The 25,324-nt window shown below is 46.8% G+C and overlaps 1 protein-coding gene across 1 annotated transcript in view; it reads left to right on the top strand.

Moving 5' to 3' along the window:
- The first annotated feature begins 8,364 nt into the window (after positions 1-8,364).
- Positions 8,365-25,324, top strand: part of LOC139274137 (histone H3-like) — a 38,041-nt gene continuing 21,081 nt past the window's right edge. The window contains exon 1 of the mRNA XM_070891180.1: positions 8,365-8,513. Coding sequence (XP_070747281.1) covers positions 8,365-8,513 — 149 coding nt within the window. The remainder of the gene's footprint in view (positions 8,514-25,324) is intronic.

The following is a 25,324-nucleotide window of genomic DNA, read 5'->3' as shown; positions in this document are numbered from 1 at the left end:
GAAAGAGGAGGAGAGCTGGTGCAGTGTGGAAGATGAGGGAGGAGTCTGCTCATTCCAAGGGGCAGATTAGACAAAGTGCTTTGAGTGGTGGGTCCAGTAGTGAAACTGAAATGAACCCATAGGGAATAAATAAAGATCCAATCCAAGGGAACAAGCAACGGGTCATTGGGCAGAAATCACAACTGGCCCAGAATTATTCAATGGGCGAGCATCGATTGTTTATTGTGGGAAGTTCTACACTTCAACCATCCATTGAGTGAAGAAGTGTTTCCGAACATCTCTCCTGAATGACCTGGCTCTGATTTTATGATTATGTCCCCTCGTCCTAGACAACCACCACAGCAGAATCAATTTCTCTCTATCTACCCTAGCAATTGCTTTCAAATTCACACTAAATTCCCACAGACTAGGTAGAGTATGATTTGATACAGAGTAAAGTTCCCTCCACACTGCTGCAGGGCAAACTTCAGTGTCCTTCCCAACTGCGCTGCTGGCAGCTTATCAATTAAAATTCAGCAGCAGTACGATCTGTCACTGCACTGAAAACTTTCCACCCGCAGCTCCTGATCAGTTTCAGGTTAAAGCTCCCTCTAAACTGTCCCATCAAGCACTCCCGGGGCAGGGGCAGCACGAATTAGATACACAGTAAATCTGTGTCAGAGGAAACTGTACCCCAGTGAGAGTCAATGCCAGAGGAAACTGTACCCCAGTGAGGGTCAGTGCCAAAGGAAACTGTACCCTAGTGAGAGTCAGTGCCAAAGGAAACTGTACCCTAGTGAGAGCTAGTGCCAGAGGAAATTTTACCCATGAGAATCAGTGCAAGAGGAAACTGTACCCCAGTGAGAGTCAGTGTCAGAGCAAACTGTACCCCAGTGAGAGTCAGTGTCAGAGCAAACTGTACCCCAGTGAGAGCTAGTGCCAGAGAAAACTGTACCACAGTGAGAATCAGTGCCAGATCAAACTGTGCCCCATTGAGACAGTGCCAGAGGAAACTGTAACCCAGTGAGAGCTAGTGCCAAAGGAAACTGTACCCCAGTGAGAATCAGTGCCAGATCAAACTGTGCCCCATTGAGACAGTGCCAGAGGAAACTGTAACCCAGTGAGAGCTAGTGCCAAAGGAAACTGTACCCCAGTGAGAGCCAATGCCAGAGGAAGCTGTAACCCAGTGAGAGCTAGTGTCAGAGGAAACTGTACCCCAGTGAGAGCTAGTGCCAGAGGAAACTGTACCCCAGTGAGAGTCAGTGCCAGAGGAACCTGTAACCCAGTGAGAGCTAGTGCTAGAGGAAACTGTACCCCAGTGAGAATCAGTGCCAGAGCAAACTGTACACCAGTGAGAATCAGTCCCAGAAGAAACTGTACCCCAGTCAGACAGTGTCAGAGGAAACGGTACCCCAGAGTGCCAGTGGAAACTGTACCCCAGAGAGAGTCAGTGCCAGAGGGAACTGTATCCCAGTGAGAGTCAGTGCCAGAGGTAACTGTATCCCAGTGAAAGTCAGTGCCAGAGGAAACTGTACCCCAGTGAGAGTCAGTGCCAGAGGAAACTGTACCCCAGTGAGAGTCAGTGCCAGAGGAAACTGTACCCCAGAGTCATTACAATTCAAAATATCTTCAGTTATCAGCAACAAATTGTATTTATAACGTGCCTTAAACATAGTAAAATGTCCCAAGGCACTTCACAGGAACTTTATCAAACAAAATTTGACACCCAGTCACATAAGGAAATATTAGCACAGGTGACTAAAAGCTTGTTCAAAAGAGTAGGTATTAAGGAATATTATAAAGATCGAGAGATTTAGGGAGTAAATTCCAGAGCTTATAGCCTCGGCAGCTGAAGGTACGGCCACCAATATTGGAGGGATGAAAATTGGGGCTGCTCAAGAGGCCAGAATTGAAGGAATGCAAAGATCTCTGAGGGTTGTAGGGCTGGAGGAGATTACAGCAATAGGGAGGGGCAAGATCCTGGACTGATTTCAAAACAATGATAAGAATTTTGAAATTGAGGCATTGATGGAGCAGGAGCCAATGTAGTTCAGCGAGCTCAGGGGTGATGGATGAACGGAAATTGGTACAAGTTGGGATGCGAGGGCTGAGGACAGATTGATTAGAATAGGCCTATATTCTCTGGAGTTTATTAGAATGGAAGGTGATATCATTGAAACTTAAAATTCTTCGTCGAATATTCAAGGTCTGGATAGTCTCGAAGTAGGGATCCTAGTATTAGAAGAGATCGCCCATTTAAGACTGAGATGAGGAGATATTTCTTCACTAAAGTTGTGAATCTTTGAAATTCTCTATCGAATAGAGATCTTACTGAATTGTGGAGTAGACGGGAGGGGTTGTATGGCCTACGCCTGCTGCTATTTCTTGTGTTCTTGAGTAAGGATTACGAGCAGGAGTGTTTTTGATGAGCTTAAGTTTGCGGAGAGTGTGAGGCCGATCAGAAGAGCATTGGAATAATCCAATGTAGCGGTAACAGAGGCATGGATGAGAGTTTGAACAGATGAGCTGAGGAAGAAGTAGAGACCGGCGATATTATGGAGGTGGAAGTAAGTGTACTCGGTGATTGAGGGAATATGGGTTCAGAAGCTCATCTCGGGAACAAGTACGACGCCAATCAATAAACTGCAACTCTCCATATCTGTGTTTCAGTATATTAGAATGCTACATATCTCTAGTGATCAATTAATCAGAAATGCTTCGATATTAGTAGTTATCAATATATGTTCCTATAATTCTAAATGTTCATGAACGAATAAATGATTCTATGGACGATAGGCCGTGCTGGCCTTTCAGATGGGTCTGTGCATCGTGATCAGTGAACTGTCTCTGTGCTTCCGCTTCAATCTTTCCATTGGCTTTCTCACCAGATGGGAAATATTTGAACATTGAGATCTGATGGTGTCGGTGTGAGTGTAGCCGCACCTAATGTACAGAGACCGGTCCATCTGCTGGGCTCTGCCTCAAACTGGAGTCACCACTTAGATCAAAGCCCTTTACTCTAAAACACACACAAGATTCACTGAGACTGTGTTTAGAGACAGAAAGTGATCTCACTTCACGGCCTCATGCTGGATAATTGTGCTCGGTGGTCAGACTCTTCAAGTCTCATTTCCTGCCTTACCTTGTAACCTGTGTGTACTGTCTACAGGACCGGTGTGTATCTGAGTAAATGGCACTTTCTCTTACCTTTCTCCCCAGTCGATCTATTGAAGCACTTTCAATTGGAAGGGGTTCACTGGTTGGTGCTCTCACAATCGTGCGCTGGTTCACCTGCTGTTGTTTCTCAGTCCACAATCCCTGTTTCCTTCCAGCTGTGGAACTTTCTCAATCACTCCGCCATTCATCGGGAGATCTAATTATGGCAGGGCAGAAAATTAGAAGAATATTAATGTTGTGAAGTGGAATGTAGTGTAAATTGTTTTTCCAATGTTTCAGAAACATATCTGTTCAGTATTTCTGTTTGATTTTATCCTTTTCCTCAGATCCCTGTCCGACCCGTCTGGACTTAGAGAAAATCACCAGAATTCTCCCCAAGTTACACACTAACTGATCTCACTGGGCTCCCAGGTTACACACTGTCTGATCTCACCAGGCCCCCGGGTTACACACTGTCTGATCTCACCGGGCCCCCGGGTTACACACTGTCTGATCTCACTGGGCCCCCGGGTTACACACTGTCTGATCTCACTGGGCCTCCGGGTTACACATTGTCTGATCTCACTGGGCCCCCGGGTTACACACTGTCTGATCTCACCGGGCCTCCGGGTTACACACTGTCTGATCTCACTGGGCCCCCGGGTTACACACTGTCTGATCTCACTGGGCCCCGGGGTTACACACTGTCTGATCTCACTGGGCCCCCGGGTTACACACTGTCTGATCTCACTGGGCCCCCGGGTTACACACTGTCTGATCTCACTGGGCCCCCGGGTTACACAATGTCTGATCTCACTGGGCCCCCCGGGTTACACATTGTCTGATCTCACTGGGCCCCCGGGGACGGGGGGCGTAGGGACAAGGAGGTGGGTAGGAGCAGGGGAGGGGAAAAAGAATGGGGGTGAGGGAGAGGAGAGGGAGAAGAGAGGGATAGGGGGACGGTTATCGAAGTCCCTCAGCTTTCCCAGGAACGCTTCCCCCCTCCCCCTCACAACTCTGTCCCCCTCGCCTGTCGGACCTCCCCACTCCCCGCAAACGTCAGTCTCCTCCCTCCCCTGTCATTCTGGGGGTGTGCCTGTGTGAGCGTGTCCATATCTCTTACCCCCGCCCCCCCCATGTCTCTCTTCACATCTGCCACCCACCCGCCCCCGTTCTCTCGCTCTCTCTCCCGTACCCTCCGTTGTCTCTCTTCCCCCATCTCTCTCTCTCTCCCACCCAGTGTCTCTCTCCCCCCCCCATTCCGTGTCACATGCCTCCCCCTCCCTCTGTCTCCAAGGACACTCGCCCTCAGCCCCCTCTCTACCCCGGGACACTCTCCCTCGGCCCCCTCTCCCCCCCGGGACACTCACCCTCGGCCCTCTCTCCCCCCCGGGACACTCTCCCTCGGCCCCCGCTCCCCCCCGAGACACTTTCCCTGGGCCCCCTCTCCCCCCAGGACACTCTCCTTCGGCCCCCTCTACAACCCGGGACACTCTCCCTCACCCCCCGGGACACTCTCCCTCGACTCCCTCTCCCCCCGGGACACTCTCCCTCGGCCCCCTCTCCCCCCGGGACACTCAGCTCCGCTCACTTTCCGCTATCTTGTTTAACTTCACCAACGGCCGGCCTCCGGGCTCCCTGGACATGCGCAGTGCCACCTCACGGCGCGCTCAGGGAGGCGTTGTCCGCCCCTGCAATTGGCTGATTGACTTGATTGACAGGCCGTCCACCAATCGCAGCCCAGTATCTTCCTTTTCCCCCGCCCACTCCCACAGTCGGAGGCGGTGCCGCTCACTCAGCGCCAGTGACATCACCAATCCGGCAGCGCAAGCTGCGTGACATCATCAACCCAGCAAGAAGGGGTGTGTGACATCAGAACCCCAGCAACGTGAGCTGTGTGACATCAGTAACCTGGCAACGCAGTCTGTGTGACGTCATGTAGCCTGGCGGGGAGGACACAGACCCCACAGATTGGCCGTGCACCGAGTCTGGCACCAGGGGAGGGCACCCACCCCGCAGAATGACCGTGTACCGAGTCTGGCACCAGGGGAGGGCACCCACCCCACAGGATGGTGTATACCAAGCCTGGCACCAGTGGAGGGCACCCACCCCACAGGATAGCCGTGTACCGAGTCTGGCACCAGGGGAGGGCACCCACCCTACAGGATGGTGTATACCGAGCCTGGCACCAGGGGAGGGCACCCACCCCACAGGATGGCCGTGTACTGAGCCTGGCACCAGGGAAGGGCACCGACCCCACAGGATGGCCGTATATTGAGCCTGGCACAAGGGGAGGACACAAACCCCACAGGATGGCCGCGTATTGAGCATGGCACCAGGGCAGGGCACAAACCTCACAGGATGGCCGAGTTCCGAGCCTGGCAGCAGGAAAACCATGGGCCCATTGGTTGTCACGTGTGTGTCCAGTGGGACGGGAGCTGTGGGATTTATCATCAGTGACAGGCCCAGATTACCCAGGTGTATCAGCGCTGCATGGCCCACAGGACAGGAACAAGAAGGAGAGAATGTTCTGAAGTTCTATCCTGTACTTACAGTGATGACTTTTGTAAACTCCTTTTACAGGGTATTAGAAGAAGAAGATTAGCACACGGGAAGCTCAAACCTAAAGATCACATCCATATCTGCCAGAGTCAGATGATTCATCAAGAGCTGATTATCATCGTCCTTTTACATAAGAACATAAGAAATAGGAGCATGAGTAGGCCATACGGCCCCTGGAGCCTGCTCCACCATTTAATACAATCATGGCTGATCTGATTATAGACTCAGGTCCACTTTCCTGCCCGCTCCCCGTAACCCTTTAATCCCTTATCGGTTAAGAAACTGTCTACCGCTGTCTTAAATTTATTCAATGTCCCAGCTTCCACAATTCTCTGAGGCAGCGAATTCCACAGATTTACAACCCTGAGAGAAGAAATTTCTCCTCATCTCAGTTTTACTTGGGCGCCCCCTTATTCTAAGATTATGCCCCCAAGTTCTAGTCTCCCCTATCAGTGGAAACATCCTCTCTGCATCCACCTTGTCAAGCCCCCTCATAATCATATACGTTTCGATAAGATCACCTCTCATTCTTCTGAATTCCAATGAGTATAGGCCCATTCTACTCAACCTTTCCTCGAAAGTCAACAACCTCATCTCCGGAATCAACCTAGTGAACCTTCTCCGAACTGCCTCCAAAGCAAGTATATCCTTTTGTAAATACGGAAATCAAGGCAGTATTCCAGGTGTGGTCTCACCAATACCCTGTAAAACTGTAGCAAGACTTCCCTGCTTTTATACTCCATCCCCTTTGCAATAAAGACCATGATACCATTGGCCTTCCTGATCACTTGCTGTACCTGAATATTAAACTTTTGTGCTTCATGCACAAATAACCCCAGGTCCTGCTGTACTGCAGCACTTTGCAATTTTCCTCCATTAAAATTTTAACTTGCTCTTTGATTTTTTTTGCCAAAGTGCATAACCTCACACTTTCCAACATTATACTCCATCTGCCAAATTTTTGCCCACTCACTTAGCCTATCTATGTCGTTTTGCAGGTATTTTGTGTCCTCCTCACCACACATTGCTTTTTATCCCATCTTTGCATCATCAGCAAACTTGGCTATGTTACACTCGGTCCTTTCTTCCAAGTTGTTAATATAGATTGTAAATAGTTGGGGTCCCAGCGACACCCATTTATCCCAACTCTGTTTTCTGTTAGTTAGCCAATCCTTTATCCATGCTAATCTATTACCCTCAACCCCGTGAACTTTTATCTTGCGCAGTAATCTTTTATATGGCACCTTGTCAAATGCCTTCTGGAAGTCCAAATACACCACATCCACTGGTTCCCTTTTTTCCACCATGTTCGTTACATCCTCAAAGAATTCCAGCAAATTTGTCAAACATGACTTCCCCTTCATAAATCCATGCTGACTCTGCCTGACCGAATTATACTTTTCCAAATATCCTGCTACTGCTTTTTTAATAATGGACTCCCAACCACAGATGTTAGGCTAACTGGTCTAGTTTCCTGCTTTTTGTCTGTCTCCTTTTTAAATAGGGGCATTACATTTACCATTTTCCAATCGGCTGGGACCTCCCAGAATCCATGGAATTTTGTGAAATTATAACCAATGCATCTACTATCCCTGCTGTTACTTCTCTTAAGACCATAGGATGCAAGCCATCAGGTCCAGGGGATTTACCCGCCTTTAGTCCCATTATCTTACTTCTTAGTGATTGTGATCAGTTCCTCCCCCCCTATATTCCCTCGACTGTCCACTGTTGGAATATTGTTTGTGTCCTCTACCATAAAAACTAATACAAAATATTTGTTTAGAGTTTCTGCCATCTCCATGATCCCCATTATTAATTCCCGTTCTCATCCTCTGAGAGACCAACATTTACTTTAGCCATCTTTTCCTTTTTATATACCTATAGAAACTCTTGCTATCCGTTTTTATATTTTGTGCTAGTTTACTTTCATAGTCTATCTTCCCTTTCTTCATGATTTTTTAGACATTCTTTGCTAGTTTATAAAAGCTTCCCAATCTTCTGTCCTCCCACTTGTTTTGGCCACGTTGTATGCCCTTGTTTTTAATTGGATACCGTCCTTTACTTCTTTAGTTAGCCACGGGTGACTATTTTTTCTTTTACACCCTCAATGGAACTGGAACTGGATTGTAGTGGGACTTTCAGGAGAATATTAAAGTTGGCACCACAGAAATAATTACATCTGAGCGTCGCCATCAGGGCAACCTATTACCGGGGCATTCATTCATCGTGGGCCACCCTGACCTGCGAGAGGACACCACCGCAGGTCGGGAGGATAAAAGAGCAGCGAGGGTCCTGGAACATTGTGGGTCATCCCGACCTGCGAGAGGACATATTCTCATCCGTTCCGTGTACTGCTTTCGTCTGCATAGTGCTACATGTAACATGATTCGTGATCGGTATTGAAATGTATCCTGGAATGTAATGTAAACCTGTTATTATCTGCTCCATGTAATACCCTTATTTGCACAGTACTACATGTAACGTGATTTACGGATTGTACTAAACTGTACCCTGAAATGAAATGCACGGTAGTGCATCGTATGGAATTGCTGTCAGCATCTAAATGAATTGTATGGAATTGCTGACCGCAAGGTATTGAACTATTTTCCAATGTATTGTGAAAATTTTATATGAATAAAGTATATTTTTGAAAAAAAAAAAGCCACCATGGGTCAGGAGGATAAAAGAGCATACCACTGCAGCTTCCAGAGTGAACTGCTACAAGTGTGCGACAGCTTCAAGGTGGGCGACTGGATGACATCATCAAAACCCAGGTCGCAGTTTGGTGCGTGGGCAGGAACATCGGCGGGGTGCAGGTACAGCGGAGAAGCGGGAAGGTCGGGGCGGATGAGCGGTGAGAGATCGTGGTGGAGGAACGGTGAGAAATCGTGGCGGGGGTGCGGTGAATGAGGGTACGGGGCCCAGAAGAGCCGAGGGCCCAGGGGCAGCACGGGCCTGCCCACACTGTGTGCGCACTAGATCCTTGCAGCAGAGCAGGTCTCCTGCTGTCCTGGTTAACCCTTGCCGCTGGATAAAGGCCGAGCTCTGTCAATCACAAATTAAAACAAACCAGGCACAGGCATCTTCCACCCTTCAATTGGAGTTCAGGACTGGAATATCGGCTCCTTCATTGAAACAACTGCAAACCCATGTGGAAGCAAGTCATCCTGGTTCCAGGGACCGCCGATGATGATAAAGACCATTGTTGGGGAGATTGCGGGTATTCCCGGGATTCTGTAGATATTGTGGGAGGCCGATTCGGTGACAATCGCAGATCCACCCCGGAATAGACAAAACAATCTGTGACCCTCCTGTGAAGTGCCTGTGGACCTTTTACTGTGATAAAGGCGCAATATAAAGACAAGTTGTTGTTATTGTCCCGCCAATCCCTCTTTTTTTTCATAGGCAGTCCCTCGGAATCAAGGGAGACTTACTTACCCTCCTAAAATATGAGTTCTTTAGTGGTTGAACAGTCCAATACGAGAGCCACAGACCCTGTCACAGGTGTGACAGATATTCGTCGGAGGAAGGGGTGGGTGGCACTGATTTACCACATGTTCCTTCCGCTGCTTGCGCCTGACCTCTTCACACTCGCGGCGTTGAGATTCGAAGAGCTCAACGCCCTCCCGGATGCACTTTCTCCACCTCGAGTGGTCTTCGGCCAGGGTCTCCCAGGTGTCGGTGGAGATGTTGCACTTTATCAGGGAGGCTTCAAGGGTGTCCTTGTAATGTTTCCTCTGCCCTCCTTCAGCTTGTTTGCCGTGACGGAGTTCCGAGTAGAGCGCTTGCTTTAGGAGTCTCATGTCTGGGGCATGCGGACAATGTGGCCTGCCCAGCGGAGCTGATCGAGTGTGGTCAGTTCTTTGATGCTGGGGATGTTGGCCTGGTCGAGGACGCTAACGTTGGTGCATCTGTCCTCCCAGGGGATTTGTAGGATCTTGCGGAGACATCATTGGTGGTAATTCTCCAGCGACTTGAGGTGTCTACTGTATATGGTCCATGTCTCTGAGCCATACAGGAGGGCGGGTATTACTACAGCCCTTAGACCATGAGCCTGGTGGTAGGTTTGAGGGCCTGGTCTTTGAACACTCTTTTCCTCAGGCGGCCGAAGGCTGCACTGGCGCACTGGGGGCGGTGTTGGATCTGGTGGTCAATGCCGGCCCTTGTTGATAAGAGGCTCCCGTGTTTTGGGAAATGGTCCCCGGCCGGTGTCCAGGGCCCACGCCGTGGACCTTGCTGACTGGGGGGCAGTGCTGCGCGGCCCGGCCCAGCGGGAACAGGCTGCTGGAGGACCTTTATCTGATGGAGGTTTAGTGTAAGGCCCGAGCTCTGGGAGCCTCAGTAAATACGTCACAATGTCCTGGAGTGGGACCCAGGGGCAAAGGTCACCGCCCGTTAAACATTCAACATTTAAACCCAACCACCAAGCTCCGAGCGCGAGCCTCGCTCAACCCACTTCAGCGCCTCAGGGGCGGCCCCGTGCGGGGCTCTCCGGGGATGCGGATTGGTAGGAGCGCCTGTCACTCAGAGTGTGGGAGGCGGGTTTCCGGAGCGGGGCAGTCCTGGAGAAGGGGATTGGCCAGAGCGCCTGTCACTTAGAGTGAGGGAGGTGGGTTGTCGGGGCTGGGCTCTCCCGGGGGAAGGTGATTGGCCCGAGTGCCTGTCACTCAGAGTGAGGGAGGCGGGTTTCCGGGGCGGGCCCGGGCCTCAGTGGGACTCGGAGGTCGAGCAGTGTGTTTGAGCCGGGCGCCAGTGACGCTGCGCTGGAGCCGGTGGGAGCGGCTGAGAGCGGTCGCCTGGTTTTATGCTCCGGGGGGTGGGGGGGATATAGATATGTGAAGAGAAAAAGGTTAGTAAAGACAAACGTAGGTACCCTGCAGTCAGAATCAGGGGAAGTCATAACTGGGAACAAAGAAATGGCAGACCAATTGAACAAGTACTTTGGTTCGGTATTCACTAAGGAGGACATAAACAACCTTCCGGATATAAAAGGGGTCAGAAGGTCGAGTAAGAAGGAGGAACTGAGGGAATTCCTTATTAGTCGGGAAATTGTGTTGGGAAAATTGATGGGATTGAAGGCCGATAAATCCTCAGGGCCTGATGTACTGCATCCCAGAGTACTTAAGGAGGTGGAAATAGCGGATGCATTGACAGTCAATTTCCAACATTCCATAGACTCTGGATCAGTTCCTATGGAGTGGAGGGTAGCCAATGTAACCTCACTTTTTAAAAAAGGAGGGAGAGAGAAAACAGGGAATTATAGACCGGTCAGCCTGACCTCAGTAGTGGGTAAAATGATGGAATCAATTATTAAGGATGTCATAGCAGCGCATTTGGAAAGAGGTGACATATGTCCAAGTCAGCATGGATTTATGAAAGGGAAATCATGCTTGACAAATCTGGAATTTTTTGAGGATGTTTCCAGTAGAGTGGACAAGGGAGAACCAGTTGGTGTGATGTATTTGGTCTTTCAGAAGGCTTTCGACAAGGTCCCACACAAGAGATTAATGTACAAAGTTAAAGTACATGGGATTGGGGGTAGTGTGCTGATATGGATTGACAACTGGTTGGCAGACAGGAAGCAAAGAGTAGGAGTAAATGGGTACTTTTCAGAATGGCAGGCAGTGACTAGTGGGGTACCACAAGGTTCTGTGCTGGGGCCCCAGCTGTTTACATTGTACATTAATGATTTAGATGAGGGGATTAAATGTAGTCTCTCCAAATTTGCAGATGACACTGAGTTGGGTGGCAGTGTGAGCTGTGAGGAGGATGCTATGAGGTTGCAGAATGACTTGGATAGGTTAGGTGAGTGGGCAAATGTATGGCAGATAAAGTATAATGTGGATAAATGTGAGGTTATCCACTTTGGTGGTAAAAACAGAGACAGACTATTATCTGAATGGTGACAGATTAGTAAAAGGGGAGGTGCAATGAGACCTGGGTGTCATGGTACATCAGTCATTGAAGGTTGGCATGCAGATAAAGCAGGTGGTTAAGAAAGTAAATGGCATGTTGGCCTTCATAGCAAGGGGATTTGAGTACAGGGGCAGGGAGGTGTTGCTACAGTTGTACAGGGCCTTGGTGAGACCACACCTGGAGTATTGTGAACAGTTTTGGTCTCCTAATCTGAGGAAGGACATTCTTGCTATTGAGGGAGTGCAGCGAAGGTTCACCAGACTGATTCCCGGGATGGCGGGACTGACATATCAAGAAAGACTGTATCAACTGGGCTTGTATTACTGGAGTTCAGAAGAATGAGAGGGGATCTCATAGAAACGTTTAAAATTCTGACTGGTTTAGAGAGGTTAGATGCAGGAAGAATGTTTCCAATGTTGGGGAAGTCCAGGGGTCACAGTCTAAGGATAAGGGGTAAGCCATTTAGGACCGAGATGAGGAGAAACTTCTTCACCCAGAGAGTGGTGAACCTGTGGAATTCTCTACCACAGAAAGTAGTTGAGGCAAATTCACTAAATATATTCAAAAAGGAGTTAGATGTAGTCCTTACTACTGGGGGGATCAAGGGGTATGGCGAGCAAGCAGGAATGGGGTACTGAAGTTGCATGTTCAGCCATGAACTCATTGAATGGCGGTGCAGGCTCGAAGGGCCGAATGGCCTACTCCTGCACCTATTTTCTATGTTTCTATGGGGGTGAGGGCCGGGGTAAGGGGATGAAGGTGAGGGTTGGGGTAAGGGGGGATGGGGGGCGAGGGCTGGGGGATGGTGGTGAGGACTGGGGGGAATGGGGGATGAGGAGGAGGGGGAAATTGGAGGGTTAGGATGGGGGGATGAGGGTTGGAGTGAGGGCTGGGGTAAGGGGGGGTGGGTGTGAGGACTGGGGGGAATGGGAGGGTTAGGATGGGGGATGAGGGTTGGAGTGAGGGCTGGGGTAAGGGAGGGATGGTGGATGAGGGCTGGGGTAAGGGGGGGATGGTGGGTGAGGGCTGGGGTAAGGGGTGGATGGGAGGTGGGGGCTGGGGTCAGGGGTGGATGGGAGGTGGGGGCTGGGGTAAGGGGTGGATGAGTGGTGGATGGGAGGTGAGGGCTGGGGTAAGGGGGGGATGGGAGGTGAGGGCTTGGGTAAGGGGGGGATGGGAGGTGAGAGCTGGGGTAAGGGGGGGATGGGAGGTGAGGGCTGGGATGAGGGAGGCGTTGGGAGGTGAGGGCTGGGATGAGGGGAGGGGAGATTGAAGAGGAGAGGAGGGTTATGTGTTTGCTCCAGTCTGTACTATATATAAAACGTGTTTAATTTTGTTGTGGATCGTTACAGAGGGGAAACTCATTGAAATTGTGTTTGCAATGACAGGGTCTGCTGCCTAGTGAGTGAGCCACAGTCCTGGCTAGTGGGTACAGGATGTGCTGCAGAGGGGACAGATCGAATGTTTAATCTATTGGAAGGAAATGCACCTAATTACGTACCTGCCAAGTCTGTTATTTGGAATGGGCACGATATAACGTATAATTTTTAAATTAACAAAACGCAGCCGTGCCTTCAGCTGCCTGTACCCTGAGCTCTGGATTCTCTCCCTAAGCCTCTCTGCCTCTCTACCCCTCTCCTTTAAAGCGCTCCTTAAAACCTACCACTTTTCGCAGCTTTTGGTCACCTGTCTTAATATCTCCTCATGTGGCTCAGTGTTGACACCAATTCAATAAAGAAGTGGGGTGAAATGAAACTTTTTTTTAAACACAGCGAGTTGTTGTGATCTGGAACTACTTTTGAAGTGTACTTGTGGTTGTAATGTGGGAAACATGGCCGTCAATCTGCACACGGCAAGCTCCCACAAACAGCGACCAAATAATATGTATTTGTTGATGTTGGTTGAGAGATAAATATTGGCCAGGGCATTGTGGATAACTTCCCCTGCTTTTCAAAATAGTGCCATGAGATCTTTTACATCCACCTGAGGGGGTAGACGGGCGCTCGGTTTAAGAGTTTATCTGAAAGACGGCACCTCCGACAGTGCAGTGCTCCCTCAGCACTGCATTGGTGTGTCAGCCTAGATTTTGTGCTCAAGGTTCTGGAGCAGGACTTAAACCCATTACCTTCGGAGTCTTAAAAAAACAAATTGGTAATACGGAAACATAGACAGGAGTAGTTGGGGGCAAGTCTTGGTGCAATTACCTCTCTCCTGTCACACTCTATGAAGGCACAGTTTTAAGAGGATAACTTCTTTACCCAGAGAGTGTTGAGAATGTGGAATTCGCTGCCGCATGGAGTTGTTGAGGAGAATAGCATAGATGCAATTAAGGGGAAACTAGGTTCTTTATTATTCTTTATTGTCATCCTTTATTATCAGGGTCACCCCCCCCCCCCTTTACCATTCGAGCCTGCTCCCCCGTTCAATAAGATCATGGTTAATCTTTGACCTTAACTCTACTTTCCCGCCCAATCCCCATATCCCTTGATTTCCCCCAGAGTCCAAAAATCTATCAATCTCAGCCTTAAATATACTCAGAGACTCGGCATCCATAGCCTTTTGGGTTAGAGAATTCCAAAGATTCAAATCCCTCTCAGCGAAGAAATTTCTCCTCATTTCGGTCTTAAATGACCGACCGCTTATCCTGAGACTATGTCCCCTGGTTCTAGACTCTCCAGACAGGGGAAACAACCTCTCAGCATCTACCCTGTCAATCTCCCTCAGAATCTTGTGTTTCAATGAGAACACCTCTCTTTCTTCTTAACTCCGGAGCGTATGGGCCCAATGTACATTGGGGAAGGGGGATGGGATGAGGAGGGGAAATGGTGAGGTGGAGGAGGGATGCAAATAATCCCCATAATATAATGGAGGGTAATCTTAGTCATGGGTTAAAGACAATCTGTGCATGGGATCTTCTGTTTTTGTGAGGAGGGCTGTCATCTATTGTAAGGTGTGTATGTGTGTGCTTAAATTAGACTTGTAGTGTGAAGAATCTGCTCGTAGCTGGAGTATGGGTAAGAAATGATGGAGTCAGCAACAACAGGAAATGATGCTGTATCAGGACTATCTCAGTCACACACTGTCGCTGACTTGTGTCTGACAGTTTCTAACAGAGGACATGTCATGCTGCAATAATGGTGTGTGTTAATCCCGTAGAAAGAAAGACTATATCGTGTTTTTCACAAGCTCAGGACATCCCAAAGTGCTTTACAGCCAATGAAGTACTTTTGAAGCGTAGTCAGTGTTGTAAAGTAGGAATGGCAGCAGCCAATTTGCGCACAGCAGGATCCCACAAACAGCAATGTGACAATGACCAGCTCATCTGTTTTAGTGATGTTGGTTGAAGGATAAATATTGACCCAGGATACTGGGGAGAACTCCCCTGCTCTCCTTCCCAGTAGGAAACTTGGTGTTGCCTGACTTTGCATTTTATTTAAATTTCAGGATATCTTGTGAGCTGGAGGAGGGCAGGAATCTTACTGTGAATCTAATGTTGTTGAAGTATAGAAAGCTCAGTACTTCTGTTCATAGTTCAGCTGATTCTGCATGACTTAACTCAGTATGTCCTGGCTCAGTGTGATTGGGACAGTCATGCCACATACTGTGTTGATGCAAAGCAGTTTGAGATTGATGGCGAGGGGAGATGTGCAGAGTTACGTTGAAGATCAATAGTTTCCATTGACCATGGGCCAGGAGAGAGTTTGACTCCACTTCAGCTTTGTATCAACTGCACCATTATGAAGTGAGGTTAAAACAGTTGGTCCAGCTAAGAATTTATTTTAAAATTCACATTTTAATCCTTCTAATTTTAACAGAGCCCCGACTCTGCTGTCAGCACCTAGAATCGTAGAAAAACACAGCACACGAGGAGGCCATTCGGTCCATCGTGCATGTGCTGGCTCTTTGAAAGAGCTGTCCCATTAGTCTCACTCCCCTGCTCTTACTCCAGAGCCCTGTGAATGTCTCCTAGTCAACAATTTATCCAATTCTCTATTGAATCTGCTTCCACCACCCTTTCAGGCAGGGCACTCCAGATCACCATAACTCGCTGTGCAAAAATGTATCCCCTCATTTACACCCTGAACTCACTGCCTCAGAGAGCTGTGGAAGCTGGGATATTGAATACATTTAAGACAGAAATAGACAGTTCCTTAAACGATAAGGGAATAAGGGGTTATGGGGAACGGGCAGGGAGGTGGACCCGAGTCCATGATCAGATCAGCCATGATCATATTGAATGGTGGAGCAGGCTCAAGGGGCCGTATGGCCTACTCCTGCTCCTATTTCTTATGTTATACCAGACAAGAGTACACGTAAATATTATTCATATGGACTTCAAATAAGAAGATAAATGAAATGAAAGCATGTAATCACGACTATTGTAAAACCAATCGACCAATCTATTCAATTCATTAGTAAGAAAAACTGATGTAAATAATTAACCTGTTAACCTGTGGATTCTTTCATGGCATAAAACTGGAAAATTAATGCACAAGGTTATTCACAACTGACTTTACACAGGATGTACGGCACAGAAACAGGCCTTTCGGCACAACTAGTCCGTGCTAGCGTTTATGCTCCACTCGCACCTCCTCCTGTCTTTCCTCATCTAAATCTAACAACATAATCCTCTGCTCCCTTCTCCCTCTTATGCTTGTCCTGATATTAATATCGCATTTCTTGTATCGTCCTTGTAAATCTTCTCTGCGTCCTCTCCAGTGCCTCTATATCCTTTTTATAATCTGGTGACCAGAACTGCACGCAGTACTCTGCAAATATGGTCTAACCAAGGTTTGATACAGGTTCAGCATAACGGCCCTACTTTTCAATTCTATCCCTCTAGAAATAAAGCCTAGTGCTTGGTTTGCTTTTTTATGGCCTTGCTAACCTGTGGCACAACTTTTAGTGATTGGTGTATCTGTACTCCAAGATCCCTTTGTTCCTCTACCCCACCCAGACTTGCACCTTCCAAGTAATAAGTGACCTTCCTATTCTTCCTACCAAAATGTACTGCCTCGCATTTATGTGTTGAACTTCATTTGCCAATTATTTGCCCATTCTGCAAGTTAATTAATGTCCTCCTGTAATTTGTCGCATTTCTCAGTATTCACTCTTTCCCCCCCCCCCCCCCCCGCAAATTTGGTACCATCCGCAAATTTAGAAATTGTGTTTTTGATTTCAAAGTCTAAATAGTTAATATGAACAGCAGTGGTCCCAGCCCTGATCCTTGTGGAAGACCATTACCCACCATCTGCCACTGTGAATAGCTACCCTTTACTGCCACTCTCTGCATTCTGTCTTGCAGCCAGCTTGCATCCCATTTTGCCACTTGTCACGTGACACTCTATTGTCTGACCTTATTCATTAGTCTATTATGGGGTACCTTATCGAAGGCCTTTCAAAAATCTAGATAAATTAAACCTACTCCATTACCATTGTCTACTCTCTCTGTTACTACTTTAAAACATTCAATAAGTTTAGTCAAGCAGAGTTTTCCCTTTTTTGAAATCCATGCTGACTATTCATTATTATACTTTTTATTTCTAGACGTTCTATTTTCTCCTTTAGTAGGGATTCCATTATTTTTTCCAACCACCGATGTTAAGCTGACTAGTCTGTAATTATCTAGACATGTTCTATTCTCCTCCTTAAATATAGATACTCCGTTAGCTGTTTGCCAGTCCTCTGGCAATACACCTTTTTCTGAAGAATTATTAAATATGTGCAGTAATGTCTCTGATATCTCTTCCTTAGATTCTTTTAAAATACGTGGATGCCAGGGGTTTTATCCTGAGTTTGATTAGTTTATTTAATGTATCCCCTTTCTTTATTTTAAATGCATTTCTCATTACTCATGTCATGTCCACTTGTTCTATCTAAATACCGAAGCAAAATAATGATTTAATATTTCTGCCATCTCGCTATCGTTACTTGTGGCCTTGCCTGTCTATCCTTTAGTGGCCCTATTCTCACCCAACCTTCCTTTTCTATTACCTTCCTGTAAAATATTTAATTTTGTTTTATGTTCCTTGATAATTTCACTTCATATTTCCTCTTTGCCTTCCTAATTTTTTTTTTTACTTCTCTCCTGATCTCCTTTGTATTCTCCCTTATCACGCCCTACCCTGTTGTTTATCTACTTAATGTATGCTTCTTTCCTTACCCTCAATTGGTCAAATCACTTTCAATCACCTGATGCCCCAAATCATTTCCACCATCTACAAGGTACAAGTCAGGAATGTGATGGAATACTCTCCACGTACCTGGATGAGTGCAGCTGCAGCACCACTCAAGATGCTCGACACCATTCAGGATAAAGCAGCCGCTTGATTGGCACCCCACCCACCACCTTCATCATTCACTCCCTTCACCATTTTCGCACTGGGAGGGAGGAACTATCACTAAAGTAGTAGTACTCGGTAAAATAATGGGACTAAAGGCGGACAAGTCTCTTGGACCTGATGGCTTGCATTGTAGGGTCCTAAAAGAAGTGGCTGCAGAGATAGTAGCGGCATTGGTTGTAATCTACCAAAATTCCCTGGATTCTGGGGAGGTCCCAACGGATTGGAAAACCACAAATGTAACGCCCTATTTAAAAAAGGAGGCAGACAAAAAGCAGGAAATATAGACCATTTAGCCTAACATCTGTCGTTCGGAAAATGTTGGGAGTCCATTATTAAGCAAGCAGTAGCAGGACATTTGGAAAAGCATAATTCAATCAAGCAGAGTCAGCATGGGTTTATGAAGGGGAAATCATGTTTGACAAATTTGCTGGTGTTCTTTGAGGATGTAACGAGCAGGGTGGATAAGGGGGAACCAGTGTATTTGGATTTCCAGAAGGCATTTGATAACGTGCCACGTAAAAGGTTACTGCACAAGATAGAAGTTCCCGGGGTTATCATGGATTGAGGATTGGCTAACGAACAGAAAACAGAGAGTCGAAATAAATGGATTATTTTCCGGTTGGCAAATGGTAACTCGTGGGGTGCTGCAGGGATCGGTGCTGGGGCCTCAACTATTTACAATCTATATTAATGACTTGGATGAAGGGACCGAATGTAATGTAGCCAATTTGCTGATGATACAAAAAGGATGGGAGAGCAAATTGTGAGGAGAGGAGACACATGAAATCTGCAAAGAGATATAGACAGGCTGAGTGAGTGGGCAAACATTTGGCAGGTGGAATACAATGTGATACAATGTGAGGTTGTCCACTTTGGCAGAAAAAATAGAAAAGGTCATTGCAATTTTTCTCCATTTAAATTATAGAGTGCTGCAGTACAGAGGGACCTGGGGTCCTTGTGCATGAAACGCAAAGTTAGTATGCAGGTACAGCAAGTGATCAGGCAGGCAAATGGAATGTTGGTCTTTATTGCAAGGGGGATAGAGTATAAAAGCAGAGAAGTCCTGCTACAACTGTACAGGGTATTGGTGAGGCCACACCTGGAGTACTGCGTACAGTTTTGGGCTTCGTATTTAAGGATTATACTTACATTGGAGGCTGTTCAGTGAAGGCTCACTAGGTTGATTCTGGAGATGAGAGGGTTGACTTATGAAGGTAGGTTGAGTAGGTTGGGCCTATACCCATTGGAGTTTAGAAGAATGAGAGGTGATCTTATCGAAACATGATATGAAGGGGGCTCGACAAGGTGGATGCAGAGAGGATATTTCCATTCATAGGGGAAACTAAAATTGGGGGACATAGTCTTCGAATAAGGGGCCACCCATTTAAAACTGAGATTAGAAGGAATTTCTTCTGAGGGTTGTAAATCTGTGGAATTCTCCATCCCAGAGAGCTGTGGAGACGAGGTCATTGAATATATTTAAGGTGGAGATAGACAGATTTTTGAGTGATAAGGGAGTAAAAGATTATGGGGAGTGGGCAGGGAAGTGGAGCTGAGTCCATGATCAGATCAGCCATGATCTTATTGAATGGCGGAGCAAGCTCGAGGGGCCAGGTGGCCGACTCCTGCTCCTATTTCTTATGTTATGTTCTTAATTAGAGACCCTGTCCCTTTTATTGATGAATTTAAAATGTCTATATTAAAATGTGAGCCAGTGGGTTGTGAGCCCCAGAGCCTTGTGTCCACTAAGGGCAATAAAGGCCCCCAGCCTTCCCTGGCCCCAGGCGCTGAACAAGGGACTGCACAAAGTCGTGCGCTGCGGCTCAAGTCCCGCCCCTCGGGCTGCCCGATTGTTGGTTGGAGGACCCGCTGGCTCGCTGCTCCAGGCCGCTCCACTCGCTCCCCATTGGTCGGAAGCTCCCGTCAATCAGGCCGTTGTCCCATGACACGTGTCCTTCGAGCGCGCTCCGTCAAACTGGTGGAAACTGGTCTCGGGACCCGGATGTACGGACTATCGGGTTTGGATTTCCCTTTATTCTCCCTATCTCCCCCATCAAGAAGGAAAAAATGTTGGAGATGATGTAATGGGTTTGGATTTTAGCATGGGGAGTAGGCATAATGTGTGTGATAGGGATTTACAGCTGTGGGGACACCAGAGAGGAATGTGTGTACCATAGAAACTAGAATTGACTGTTCTGAATTTCTATCCTGTCCTCAGTGATGATTTTTGTAAACTCCTTTTACAGGGGATTAGAAAGGGAAGATTTGTAGATGGGAAACTCACACCAAACATCACCAAGATCTGACAGTCACTCAATCCACCGCAACATGAATATCATCGGCCTTTGAATGTGGAAAGAGAAATGTTTGTCTCTTGTCTGTGGGAAAAGCGTGAGCCGATCAAAAGTGGCAGTAAGGAATGCAAAATTCCGAAGGGGCTTTACCCGCTGCCCGAAACACCAACAACAACCTCAAAAAAACACTATCGGATTTGTCAAGTACAATTTCCCCTTCATAAATCCGTGTTGATTCTGCCCAATCCTTTTATTACTTCCGAAGTGCCCTGTTACCACGTGTTTAATAATAGATTCCAGCATTTTCTCTACTACTGATTTCATGGCTACTGCTACTGCACGGCTTAGATACAGAGTAAATCTCACTCCATCCTATCCCAAACAACACCAGGGTTGATAGAGTAAATCACAGTCTACAATATCCCAAATACTCCCAGGGCACGTACAGCATGGGTTAGATACAGAGTAAAGCTCCGTCTACACAGTCCCATCAAACACTCCCCAGGCAGGTACAGTACAGGTTAGACACAGAGTATATCTTCCTCTACTCTGCCTCAAGTACTCCCAGGACATGTACAACACGGGTCAGATACAGAGAAATCTCCACCCATGACTAGACCACACCCACTGACTGCTTAACCAGAAGGCAATGCAGGTCAGCGAGCACAGGGGTGATGGGTGAGCTTGACTTGTTGCGAGTTAGGGCATGGGCAGCCGAGTTTTGGATCAACTCTAGTTTATGTCGGGTAGAATGTGGGAGGAGTGCGTTAGAATCGTCATGTCCAGAGGTGACAAAGGCGTGGATGACCTGAGGCAAGAGTGTAGACGGGCGATGTTTCAGAGGTGGATTAAGCAATCTTAGTTATGCTGCGCATAGGATATGTGGTCAAAAACTAATTTCGGGGTCAAGTATGACACCAAGGTTGCGAATAGTCTGGTTGAGCATCAGACAGAAGATGGAGTCGGTGGCTCAGGAACGGAGTTTGTGACAATGACAATTACAAATATTAAAATATTTCACAGGCTATCACGTGCAAAATGTGTGGACGAGTTTTTAAAATGAAATTGGTTCCAAAAATAGGTTAACTGATACAGAAAGTAACGGATTTCAAATATTATGCAAGACAGTCCAATAAAGGGTTGGTTCAAAGGATTTCCGCTGAGTTTACAGTGAGGCACTGCAGTTAAGTCCACTACAACCACAAGTCATGTACTCAAACGGAACAAGTTTGAGGTTTGATATGATAGAAGGCGAACTAGGTGAGAAGTGATATAAGTTAGAGTAAGAAAAAGCACTAAAATTGAACAGTCGGTAACAGAAAATCAACTACTCTCCTCTGATCACGGAGAAATATGGAAACATAGAAAATAGATGCAGGAGTAGTCCATTCGGTCCTTTGAGCCTGCACCACCATTCAATAAGATCATGGGTGATCCTTCACCTCAGTACCCCTTTCCTGCTTTCTCTCCATACCCCTTGATCCCTTTAGCCGCAAGGGCCATATCTAACTCCTTCTTGACTATATCCAATGAACTAGCATCAACAACTCTCTGCGGCAAATAATTCCACAGGTTAACAACTCTCTGAATGAAGAAGTTTCTCCTCAGCTCAGTCCTAAATGGCTTACCCCTTATCCTTAGATTATGTCCCCTGGGATCCCAGCAATGAGCCTTGCAGCACCCCACTAGTCACTGCCTGCCATTCTGGAAAGGACCCATTAATCCCGACTCTCTGCTTCCTGTCTGCCAACTAGTTCTCTATCCACGTCAGTACATTACCCCCAATACCATGTGATTTAATTTTGCACACAAATGTCTTGTGTGGGACCTTGTCAAAAGCCTTTTGAAAGTCCAAATACACCACATCCACTGGTTCTCCCTTGTCCACTCTACGAGTTACATCCTCAAAAAATTCTAGAAGATTTCTCAAGCATGATTTCCCTTTCATAAATCCATGCTGACTTGGACCAATCCTGTCCCTGCTTTCCAAATGCGCTGCTATTATTTCTTTAATAATTGATTACAACATTTTCCCCACTACTGATGTCAGGCTAACCGGTCTATAATTCCCTGTTTCTCTCTCCATTCTTTTTTTTTTAACGTGGTGTTACATTAGCTACCCTCCAGTCCATAGGAACTGATCCAGTGTCGATAGACTGTTGGAAAATAATCACCAATGCATCCACTATTTCTAGTGCACTTCCTTAATTACTCTGGTATGCAGACTATCAGGCCCCAGGGATTTATCGGCCTTCAAACCTATCAATTTCCCTAACATAATTGCCCACCTAATAAAGATTTCCTTCAGTTCTTCCTTCTCACTAGATCCTCTGTCAGCTGGTATTTCCGGAAGGTTATTTGTGTTTTCCTTCGTGAAGACAGAACCAAAGTATTTGTTCAATTGGTCTGCCATTTCTTTGTTCCCCATTATAAATTCACCTGAAGCTGACTGCTAGGGAACCTACGTTTGTCTTCACTAATCTTTTTCTCCTCACATATCTATAGAAGCTTTTGCAGTCAGTGTTTATGTTCCCAGCAAGTTTCCACTTCTACTCTATTTTCCCCCTCCTAATTTAACACTTTGTCCTCCTCTGCTGGATTCTAAAGTTCTCCCAGTCCTCAGGTTTGTTTCTTTTTCTGGCCAATTTATATGCCTCTTTCTTGGATTTAACACTATCCTTAATTTCCCTTGTTAGCCACGGTTGAGCCACCTTCTCCGTTTTATTTTTACACCAGACAGGGATGTACAATTGTTGAAGTTCATCCATATGATCTTTAAATGTTTGCCATTGCCTATCCACCGTCAACCCTTTAAGTATCATTAGCCAGTCTATTCTAGCCAATTTACGTCTCATACCATCGAAGTTACCTTTTCTTAAGTTCAGGACCCTCGTCTCTGAATTAACTGTGTCACTCTCCATCTTGATAAGGAATTCTACCATATTATGGTCACCCTTCCCCAAGGGCCCTCGCACAACAGGATTGCTAATTAATCCTTTCTCATTACACATCACCCAGTCGAGGAAGTCCAGCCCTTTAGTTGGTTCCTCAATATATTGGTCGAGAAAACCATCTGTAATACACTCCAGGAAATCCTCCTCCACCGTATTGCTACCAGTTTGGTTAGTCCAATCTATATGTAGATTAAAGTCGCCCATGATAACTGCTGTACCTTTATTGCATGCATCCCTAATTTCTTGTTTGATGCTGTCCCCGACCTCACTCCTACTGTTTGGTGGTCTGTTCACAACTCCCACTAGCATGTTCTGCCCTTTGGTATTCCGCAGCTTCACCCATACAGATTCGACATCATCCAAACTAATGTCCTTCCTTACTATTGCGTTAATTTCCTCTTCAACCAGCAACGCTACCCCACCTCCATTTCCTTTCTGTCTATCCTTCCTGAATGCTGAATATCCCTGGATGTTGAGTTCCCAGCTTTGGTCACCCTGGAGCCATGACTCCGTGATGCCAATTATATCATATTCGTTAATTGCTGCCTTCGCAGTTAATTAGTCCACTTTATTACGAATACTCCTTGCATTGAGGCGCAGAGCCTTCAGGCTTGTCTTTTTAACACACTTTGCCCCTTTAGAATTGTGCTGCAATGTGGCCTTTTTTGATTTTTGCCTTGGGTTTCTCTGCCCTCCACTTTTACTTTTCTTCTTTCTCTCTTTTGCTTCAAATATTCGACACACTGTTTGAAACAACGCTGATTTATTTCATATTTATACACAATATTAATCCCTAGCTCATATATAGGGGTTATTAAGATCATCAAAAACAAGCAATAACTGCCAGAATGAACATGGTTCAGTGTCCAATGCAATCACAGTAAATCCTGCTCCAGTCAAAAATTCAGACTGGTAATGGCGGCGCTTTTGGCCAGCATGCCCCGCGGGGAGAATGTGCCGCACCGAGACACAGGAAGTCAGTGCGCAGGCGCGGATCGAGGCTGGGTTTGGAGCATGCGCTATTCGTGTAATGGCGGAAGAGACACGTTTCGCATTGGCTGCTCAGAATTGTCATTTTCAGCGGGTTGGAGGGGAGCAATGGATCAGCGGGGAGCTGAGGAGGCTTCATAAACAACCGGTGCCCGCCGCCATCCCGGAATAATAACCGCAATATCGGCGGTTGCATCTTCGGGGCTTTCTCCCGCTCGCAAACCCAGGCTAACGGCGGCCATCTTGGTGCAGGAAAGTAGGTTCAGCAATGTACTGTTCAAGGAAACTATCCCGGATACACTCTATGAACACCTCCTCAAGACTACCCTGACCAATTTGCCTTGTCCAATCAACATGAAGTTTAAAATCACCCATAATTATTGCCGTTCCTTTATTGCAAGCCTCCATTATTTCTTGATTTATACTCCGTCCAACAGTGTAGCTACTGTTAGGGGGCCTATAGACTACACCCACCAGTGACTTTTTCCCTTTATTATTCCTTATCTCCACCCAAACTGATTCAATATCTTGATCCTCTGAGCAAATATCATTTCTCACTAACGCACTGATCCCATCCTTTATTAACAGAGCTACCCCACCTCCTTTTCCTTTCTGTCTGTTCTTCCGAATTGTCAAATACCCCTGAATATTCAGTTCCCAATCCTGGTCACCTTGCAACCACATCTCTGTAACGGCTATCAGATCATACCCATTTGTATCTATTTGTGCCGTCAACTCATCTATTTTGTTATGAATGTTATGTGCATTTAGACAGAGAGCTTTTAAATTTGTTTTTTTACCCTTTTTTCTTGCTTTTTTCCTCTGTCCTTCAAACTCACTTTCTACATTTTTGCTTTCTAATTCCAGCTTTACTTCCCTCCCTAATGAATCTATTTTCAGGTGCCCATCCCCCTACCAAGCTGGTTTCATCCCTCCCCAACAGCACTAGCAAATGCCCCCGCGAGGATGTTAGTCCTGGCTCTGTTGAGATGCAACTCGTCCGGTTTGGACATGTCCCACCTCCCCTAGAAGCGGTCCCAATGCGTCAGGAATCTAAAGCCCTCCCTCCTGCACCATCTCTCCAGTCACGCAGTCATCTGCTCTATCTTCCTATTTCTGTACTCACTAG

Source organism: Pristiophorus japonicus, chromosome 9, assembly GCF_044704955.1.
Source record: "Pristiophorus japonicus isolate sPriJap1 chromosome 9, sPriJap1.hap1, whole genome shotgun sequence".
NCBI classification, from domain to species: Eukaryota; Metazoa; Chordata; class Chondrichthyes; family Pristiophoridae; genus Pristiophorus; species Pristiophorus japonicus.
Note: the sequence above shows the minus strand (reverse complement) of the source record. Positions and strands in the feature narration are given on the sequence as shown.